This window comes from Crocodylus siamensis, chromosome 5 (assembly GCF_052110815.1).
Source record: "Crocodylus siamensis isolate JL-2025a chromosome 5, ASM5211081v1, whole genome shotgun sequence".
Lineage (NCBI taxonomy): Eukaryota > Metazoa > Chordata > Crocodylia > Crocodylidae > Crocodylus > Crocodylus siamensis.
The window spans coordinates 197,407,689-197,416,809 of NC_143399.1; the positions used below are offsets into that span (position 1 = coordinate 197,407,689).

Here is a 9,121-nt window from a genome sequence, read left to right on the forward strand (position 1 = left end):
TTTTACCCCGGTGGCATCTGAGTCCAGTGCGCTCATTAGCAGGAACTGGGTCTCCAGTGGAGCAGTCGTGCCCATCAGGGTTGCATCCTGCTCTGTACCCAAGCCACAGATGAAATGACTGTGGTTCAACTCCTGGTTACAGAAAGCAGTTTCTAGCTTGGGATCTCCTGCCTCTACTCTGCTGTGCCATCCCTTGGTCTATTAAGGCTGATTTAAACTCTAAACCTCCTGGGGAAAGAACCTCTCATCTTTATTGCCTCTCCTTCTCACAGTCCTGAGCACTTATGATGCATTAGGATGATGTACTTTTCTTGGGAGCAGGGCTGCCCGGGTCAGGAGTGCCCTGGGAACACCTTGGATTTTTTCTGCGCGAGGGGCTGGGTTGGACTAGCTCCCCGACGGATGCTTCACTCTGGACGTGGGAGGAGACACATCACTCTGGTGGCTTTTATGCCACAACACAGTGTCCGCACAGAGGCTATTCCACATTAGTGATTGTGGAGTAGCCTGCTATGCCATAGCTATTCTAGTCATTTCCCTATGTCAACAAGCCCCTGCTCACCAGCCAGCACTCACTGTTGTTCATGGATTCGAGTGCAGCTCTAGTCAAACCTAAATCAACTCGTCAGCTTGTTACACCAGTGTCAGCGGATGCCTGTGCAGCTACACCAGCAAGGAAGAGCACAGGCCCAAGTTTTAGGAGCATAGGGGGGTTAATTCCTGTCTCCACCACAAATGTCTTGTGTGGCCTGCTCCGCCTCACCAGGAAGCATGTCCCAGCCCATGCCACCCATGCACCTGCTCAGGGCAGGTGAAATTAGGCCGGGTATCCAGCTTACTATGGCCCTGAGCACATACCAAGCACAAGCTGGTAGCTCCTCGTGCGTGTTCAGGGCTGTACCGAAAAGGCTACACTGTCCAAAGTCTGGGCTTGGAGTCTATTGGGCAGGAGTGAAAGGGTGTGCAGTGCCGCGGGGCTTGCCATGGAGACTTTTCTCTGTGCCTCAGTTCCCCCATTGTAAGATGGAGATTGAGGTTCCTTACCTTTCAGAGGTGTAAGCGTAAGGGCACTAATGCTTGTGAGGCTCTCAGAAACGGTGGCGATGGCAGGTCAGCAGAAGGCGTTGCTACACCGCAGTATTTACTGTTGAAGCACCCAACTGCAAGTCATTTGCAAGCGGTGTGCACAGATCTGGGACCTCAGCTCACAGCGGCTCCCTCATGCATGGGAAAGCATAACACAACTGCTGTGTGGTGAGACCTGGAAAGTAACCGTTAGCAAGATCACTTCTGCGTGAGCAGGCTTTCCAGTTCACATCTACATTGCATAGCTACACCCTTCCCATCCATTCCCACCAGAAATCCGTCGCCTTCTTAATTGTCTCAGCCTGATCTTTCCCTACCATGTTCCTCCTGTTACTCTCCTATATCCCAATCAGTTGTTCAAGATCTTTCAAGAGCAACTTAAGCTACTTTCCTGCAGTCAGTTTTCTGCTCCAGAAGCCTCAAGCCCAAGCCAACAACGTTTACAGCATCCACTGTTTGCCTTGCCAAACTCCAGCGGCAATACCCCAGATCCTAGTTCTGACGGGCTGATTTTCTTGGTGGTGGCTTCAGAAGAGAAGCCAAGGGCAGGAAGACACAGAGGCTAGATCCCCCTTCGGCCATCCTCATGCCAGCCTTAGGTGCTATTGGTGAAAGTGTCTCAAACAGAGCAGTTGTCGCGGTCCCTCGCCGCGAGCCAGAGTAAGGTTGCAATCCAAAGGTTACAGGTACCTTTTGTTCCCAACAGCCTGTTTTACAAGTTGTATCAGAAGCTGACCTGCAAGATGGGGTACTGCTCTGAGAAAAGGCAGGATAAATAAGCTTTCACCCCCTAATTCAATTCAAAATTTTCCCAATTAATCAGTAAAAGATTGATTTTTTTTAGGTTTTCAGCCCCTTCGAAGAAAAACCTGGGCTCTGAATATCAAGAGGGGTTCTTTCTGCAATACCGCCACAACTCTTGACCCGTTGATGTACACCGGGCTTTGTGGGAAGAAAAAGCAGTGGCATTTTTATCTTTGTCAGCAAACGTGATTCTGAATTCAGACCCAGAACTGGTCTGTTGAATAAGAAGGTGTCTGGCTTCACAATTATATTCACTTTAATGGAACTGAAGAATATGTCTCCCAAGTCCTTTCTCTCTTAGCCCTATGTTTTCACTTGGTTCAGAGAGATCTGAGGCTCAACATCCACCCAAACAAACTGTTTGTAGGACGGCTGGCATTTCTGAAAATAGCTTGTGTTCTAAGTAAAATTTCCTCATTTGCATTCACTTATTTCTCAGCTGCACTGGTTCCCTTCAGGCAGTCACACACTGCAGAGCACAACGGTCCGAGCCCAACACCCACATGGCCTGTTACCTTCTGAACAAGTGTTGTAGGCTCTGTCTTGACAGACTCGGGCACCTGGGGCACTGGAAAGCCACGCTGTGCTCTCACTTCCACTCATGTCAATCCAGAAGACCTCCTTTGGGCCTGATTCATAGAATTATAGAGAAGTAGGGCTGGAAGGGACCTCCAGAGCTCACCTAGCTGCACCAGAGTTGGGATCAACCGTTTCCAAACCATCTTATGCAAAGCCATTGTCTAACACCTATCAGTAAAACTACACAGTCGACCCTAATGCAAGCACAAGTAGTATACATAATGTAGGTAGTATGGGTTGGATGAATGGATTGGAAGGTGTATAGAAAACCAGCTGGATTGTTGGGCTCAAAGGGTAGTAGTCAATGGATCAATGTCTAGTTGGCAGCTAGTATTACATGACATGTCCTTGGGCCATTTTTGTTCAATATCTTCATCAATGGCCTGGAAGATGGGATGGAGTGGACGGTCAGCAAGTTTGCAGATGACACTAAGCTGGAGTAAATTTATTGGAGTGTAGGGCTAAGATTCAGAGAGATTTGACAAATTGGAGGAGTGGATGAAAAGAAGTTCAATAAGGACAAGTGCAAAGTCTTGCACTTAGGGTATAACAATCCCATGCACCGCCAGGGACCCATGGGCTAAGCAGCAGCTCTGAAGAAAAGCACCTGGGTGTGACAGTGGACAATAAGCTGAATGTGAGCCAGCAGTGTGGCCTTCTTGTGAAGAAGGCTAATGGCATGCTGGGCTGCATTGGTAGAAGCATTGCCAGCAAACTGAGGGAAGTGATTCTTTCCCTCTATTCAGCACTGGGGAGGTCACATTTGGAGTACTGTATCCAGTTTTGGGCCCCTCCACCACAGAAAGGATGTGGACAAATTGGAGAGAGTCCAGCAGAGGACAATGAAAATGGTTATGGGGTTGGGGCACATGACTTGTGAGAAAAAGCTGAAGGAACTGGGCTTTAGTCTGGAGACCAGAAGACCAAGGGAGGATTTAATAGCAGCCTTCAACTACCTGAACGGTGGTTACAAAGAGGATGGAGCTGGACTGTCCTCAGTGGTGGCAGATGACAGAACAAGGAGCAATGGGCTCAAGTTGCAGGGAGGGAAGTTTAGGTCCGATATTAGGAAAAACTTTTTCATGAGGAGGGTAGTAAAGCACTGGAACAGGTTACCTGGAGAGGCTGTGGACTCTCCATCATTAGAGACCCAAGTGGCTGAAGTCTTGGCTGGAATGATCTAGTTGGGGCTGGTCCTGTTTTGAGCAGGGGGTTGGACTAGATGTGACCTCCTGAGCTCCCTGCCACCCCTCATTTTCTATGATTTTAAAACAGGGGGACCATGGTGGCCATATCTATGGCTATAACATAACGCTACAAAACTTACTAGAGTTACATTGCACCAACAATGGTGTGAGACTAACTTTTTGCACACCTGTGCAAGAGACCAGGATTTTGGACCAAACACTGTGTTTACATCAGAAAGCTGCACCGGCCTAACTGCAGACGCCATTTGTAAACAGATGTCATTATGCTGAATAAAATCTTCTGCCAGTTTAAACCAAGCTGATTTCAGTTTAGATTTGATTAGGCATTGATTTAAGATAGGACTATCCACCTAGCAGCCTGCCAGCAGTCAACATGGTCCGTGGGGCCCTGTAACCACCTTTCCCACTGCCACACGGTAAGGAGAGGAGGTAGGGGAGAGGAGCGTGGGGGTCAAGTGTGGGCCCTGGCTGCACCAGAGTTTCATCATTTCATAGTTTCATAGTTGGTAGGGTCAGAAGGGACCTGAGCAGATCAAGTCTGACCCCCTGCCATGGGCAGGAAAGGATGCTGGGGTCAAACGACCCCAGCTAGGTGGCTGTCTAGCCTCCTTTTGCAGACCTCCAGGTCTTTCCTTGGAAGTTGGTTCCAGCTCCTAGTCGCCCCGGCTGTGAAGAGCCCTTTGCTCCCCAGCACCACCTGGGGTGATGAGGAACAATGGTAATAAGCTGATGGAGAATAGGTTTAGATTAGAGATCAGGAGGCAATATTTTACAGTTAGGGTGGCCGAAATCTGGAGCCAACTTCCCAGGGACATGGTCCTCGCCCCTACCTTGGGCAAATTCAGAAAGAGGTTGGATGATCACCTGTCTGGGGTCTTGTGAACCCAGCATTCATTCCTGCCTGTGGCAGGGGACCAGGCTAGATGATCGATATGTTCAAGCCCCTCCTGACCCTAGCTACTATGAAACTATAAAGTAGTGTCTCCTGATGTCTAGCCAGAACCTACTCTCAAACAACTTATGGCCATTATTCCTTGTTACTCCGGGTAGTGCTCCCACTCCCCGCTGGTCCCCCTTGGTAAGTTTATAGTCGGCCACCAGATCCCCTCTTGGCCTTCTTTTGTGAAGGCTGAACAGGTTCAGGTCCCGCAGCCTCTCCTCGTAGGGCCTGCCCTGCTGTCCCCGATCATGCAAGAGGCCTCCTCTGGACCCTCTCCATGCTGTCCGCATCCCTCCTGAAGTGCGGCGCCCAGAACTGGACGCAGTCCTCCAGCTGTGGCCTGACCAGTGCCGCATCGAGGGGGAGGATCACCTCCTTGCACCTGCTCGAGATGCATCTGTGGATGCAGGACAAGGTGCGGTTGGCCTTCCTGACCGTGTCCCCACATTGGTGGTCAATGTTCATCTTGGCAGCAATGATGACTTCAAAATCCTTTTCTGCCTCTGCCCTGACGAGAAGGGAGTTCCCCAACAGGTAGGTATGGTGCTGGCTCTTCCTCCCCAGGTGCAGCACCCTGCACTTGTCAGTGTTGAATCCCATCCTATTCTCATCCGCCCACCCCCGTAACCTGTCTAGGTCCGATTGCAGCCTATCTTCCCTTCTAGCGTGCCCACATCCCCCCACATCTTAGTGTCATCAGCAAATTTGAACAGGTGCTTTTTACCCCCTCCTCCAAGTCACTGATGAAGATGTTGAACAACGCGGGCCCGAGGACCGAGCCCTGGGGGACCCCACTGCCCACGTCCCTCCAGGTCGAGAACGACCCATCCACCACCACCCTCTGGGTGCGGCCCTTCAGCCAGTTGGCAACACATTTGACTGTGTGGGTGTCAACACCACAGCCCCCCAGTTTCTTAATGAGAGTGGGGTGAGACACAGTGTCAAAGGCCTTCTGAAAATCCAGGAAGACAACATCCACCGCGACACCTGGGTCCAAGGATTTTGTGACCTGATTGCAGAAGGCCACCAGATTGGTCTGACAGGACCTGCCTCGAAAGAAACCCATGTTGGTTGCCCGTACAACCAACCAGGAAGTTGGGCAGCCCTGGTTTAAGTTAAACTAAAACTCACTTAAACTGCAATAAGTGTTCACACTGCAGTTTGCACAAGTGTAACTCAGCTTAAAATCATGCCTTTGAGCCGGTGTATTGCCACAAGTGCTCCTTTGACCTCAGCTGAGCAGTCCAGGTGCACGTCCCCCTCGTCTCCCCCTTGCTCTCCCTCACAAGAAAGGATGTTTCATGATATCAGTCCTCACTGGAAGCAAGCTCCTGCCTGCAACACCCACCCGCCCAAGTGTACAGCCGTCTGGGTATAGTCTGATTTCTCACATGCCACAGGCAGCTCTTTTGAATGGGAGTCTGTTAAACATTAGCCTTTGAAATGCAGAAGTACCATTCTTCTGATGTATTTGTAGCGGGGGAAGCGCACTTTCCCTAGCGCTGTAGTCAGTTGGCCACCCCACTGGTGCTGTGTGTCATTAATCTGCAGAGACCTGAATGCCACATTCTGCAAATTGTCTGAAGGCGCCAGGAAGTTAATACATAAAAAAGCTTTGTTAACAGTAACGCTTGTTCTCCCGGACTGGCCACCCAGAATTAATTACAGCAACTGGATGGCTTTCAAGAAGCTGCCGTCTTGTCTGAATGAAATACGGAGGAAGCAGGAGGAGCTTAACAGGTCCCAAATTCTTCCTCATTAGGTGAAACGAAAACTTCAAGGGGCAGTCCCATGTCTCCACTTGGATTTTTTCCTCAGGCCCTGGGAAGGGATCAGTTCCCTGGAAAGAAAACATGTCGTGGTACCAGCTTCTGCAGCCCGTTCAGCTATTTTTTTTTTCTTGGGTCTTCAAAAAAGGCTGCCCCAACCTAGCTTGCGGTGCACCGGGACGATCCCCGCTGGAGCTGGCAAAGCCCAGTTCATTCGACTGTACAGGACAAGGCCACCGTCTATGGAAGAATGGGCCCAAAGCGCTCTCTTATCTGTCCCTCCACATCCGGATTGGACCAGGGCAGCTGGCTGTCCCTTTCTGCCCAGTCCTTCACCTTTCCAGCCCTATTAGGTGGGACTGCAAACCATTTACTAAATGCTGAGCAGATGGGCTAGTAAACTCCATGCCACTTCTCAGCTTCTGGGGCATCTGGCCTGCTACGATCCTGTTGCACCCCTCAGCATGGTGGGATTGCAGCAAAGTCACAGGTATCTTATGAGGGCCCTGGTCTTGGAAAACCTCCCTCAGCCATGACCCTCCATGCCAAGGACTACTCTAAAGCCCCTACTCCTAAGCATCGCTACCCTTGCCCACACCAGCGTGTCTTGCTCCCAGGCCCCCTCTGTGCTCAGTACTGGGCCCGGGAGCAGGACACGCTGGTGGGGGCGAGGGGGGTCTCCAGGCAGCAGCTGACCGCCACAGTGCCTGCGGGGATGAAGCCTCTCCTGGGTGGCTCTTCAAACTCGGTGTGCAGGGCCCCAAGGAAGGGAGCTGATTTTATGCCAAACGCTCTTCCAAGTTGCACCTGCAGTACTCCAAGAGATTACTTGGCATGGACGTGTAAAGAAGTGATGAGACCCACAAAGAAGCTGCGCCTCTGCTAGAAGTCCAGGCGCCGTGGTCTCCCTCCTGCTGAGCTCATTTCTCCTACATGGGAGCTCGAAGCTTTCGCCTGGCAAAGTCTGTTGAGGATGCATCTGCCACCTGCACCTTATCGTGCCCCCACCCTCCCTGCCACAGGGAGTGAAGCTGCCCCAGTGACCCAGGGTAGGGAAAGACCCCAAGGGAGAGGGGGTAGGGGAGAGGAGCCTGGGGGCCAAGTGTGGGCCCTGGCTGCACCAAAATTGGACAGCCCTGGTTTAAGCTAAACTAAAACAGAAATAAGTGTCCACACTGCAGCTTGCACAAGTCTAACTCAGCTTCAAATCATGCCTTTGAGCCAGTGTATTGCTGGCTTGGTCTCTTCCCCAACTGGTGTTTTCACCAGTTCAGGGGCCCCATCCACCATAGACATCAAAGCAGCAGGGATAAGGGCAGGCATGGGAGGAGATGCAACATCTCGACGAACCGCAGCATCGCCAGGAAGAAATTCTGCTTGCTGTGAGTCACTTGGTGATAAACAAGGTCATCCTCAAAGAGCAGGAGGCCCCGAGGACACCCTGCTGCAGTCAGCTAAGTAGAGACCTCAGAGCAGCCTGCTCACAGCGGGCAGGCGGCCAACTTCAGTGCTAACGCGTAGTAAAGGCATGGCCCGAGCTCCTGCCAACTCTGAGCAAAATTATCGCATTTCTTAGGCGAATTGCAGAAGGTACTTGGGCTCGTGGTGAGTGTCTCTGATGCAAGATGGGAACAACGTGGAGCGCAGCGTGTGCTGCACTGAGTGATCCCTGGGAGGAAACAGCCTGATCTGTCACAGCCTGTCCTGTGTGCTTGAAGCTATATAAAACATGAAGCTTGGCTCCTCTGGGATCTGAGTGTGCTGGTTGGGGAAGTTCAGGGCTTTGCTCAGGTGAACAACGAGGCTTCAGCACCCCCCGACCTGTGGGAGTGAGAATGGGTATCTGCCAGTAATGCCTGCATCATGCCAACCCGCTTGGCTGTAAGGACAGCCAGCAGGAAGGGGGCTGGGAGTGTGAGGGTGAAGAAAGCATGTGGATAAGGGTGCAAACGGCACGAGGGGGCTGTAAGATGCAAACCAGCCTTTTTACACTTTGTGAACCAGAAGGATACACGAATGCTGCATGTGTTAAACAGCGAGGACATCAGGCTGGAAGACCAGCTACGCCAACCCTGACAATGCTGTTGGCGTGACCCGAAAGTATCCTCTAGAGGCTGCGTTTCAGGGTCATCGGACAAGGGGCCTGCACTGGTTGAGCCCCTGATGAGAAGCCTAGATGGAAAAGGTCGCCTGCTCTGATACCTCCGTGAACCTTGGGGCAGGTGTCCCGCGCTGCGTAAGGCTCCCTCGGGCACCGATGGGGTTGTCCCCATCTGGCGTGCTCTTCCTGGCAGCTTCTAAGCCAGCAGGTAGCGGGACCTATAAAACATTGGAGAACCACTTGTTTTTGACTCTGGCAAAGTAACCTTGGCAGATGGCTTCTCAGCGTTGAACAGCACCTGGGTCTGGGCCGTGCCTCTGCCCAATCTGTCTAGGTCCTCACAATTGGGGCTTCTGGATCAGAGGACTCAGAAGGCCCACAGCTTCATTTCTGTGCTCCTCCCTGTGCTTAGGAAGAAGACCGGCACCAGGCATTTGCCTTCAATCAGTGCGCTGACCTGCCTGGGCTTCAGCAGTGGGCTCCCAGCTGGCTCCAGAAGACCGAGGATGACTGCTTCGAGGAGATGGCAAACCCTCTCCGTGTCCTGATGGCTGCTGCTGCCGTTACAGTGCCTACTCCCTATTGCAGACAGCTACTTGCGCAGGAGCAAGTCATAGAGGAGTATCCAGATTAA

The 9,121-nt window shown here is 51.7% G+C and overlaps 1 protein-coding gene across 1 annotated transcript in view; it reads left to right on the forward strand.

Moving 5' to 3' along the window:
- LOC149865107 (elastase-1-like) overlaps positions 1–9,121 on the forward strand; it is a 38,172-nt gene extending 29,051 nt beyond the window's left edge. Inside the window, exon 6 of the mRNA XM_090049819.1 lies at positions 8,900–9,121. Coding sequence (XP_089905945.1) covers positions 8,900–9,121 — 222 coding nt within the window. The remainder of the gene's footprint in view (positions 1–8,899) is intronic.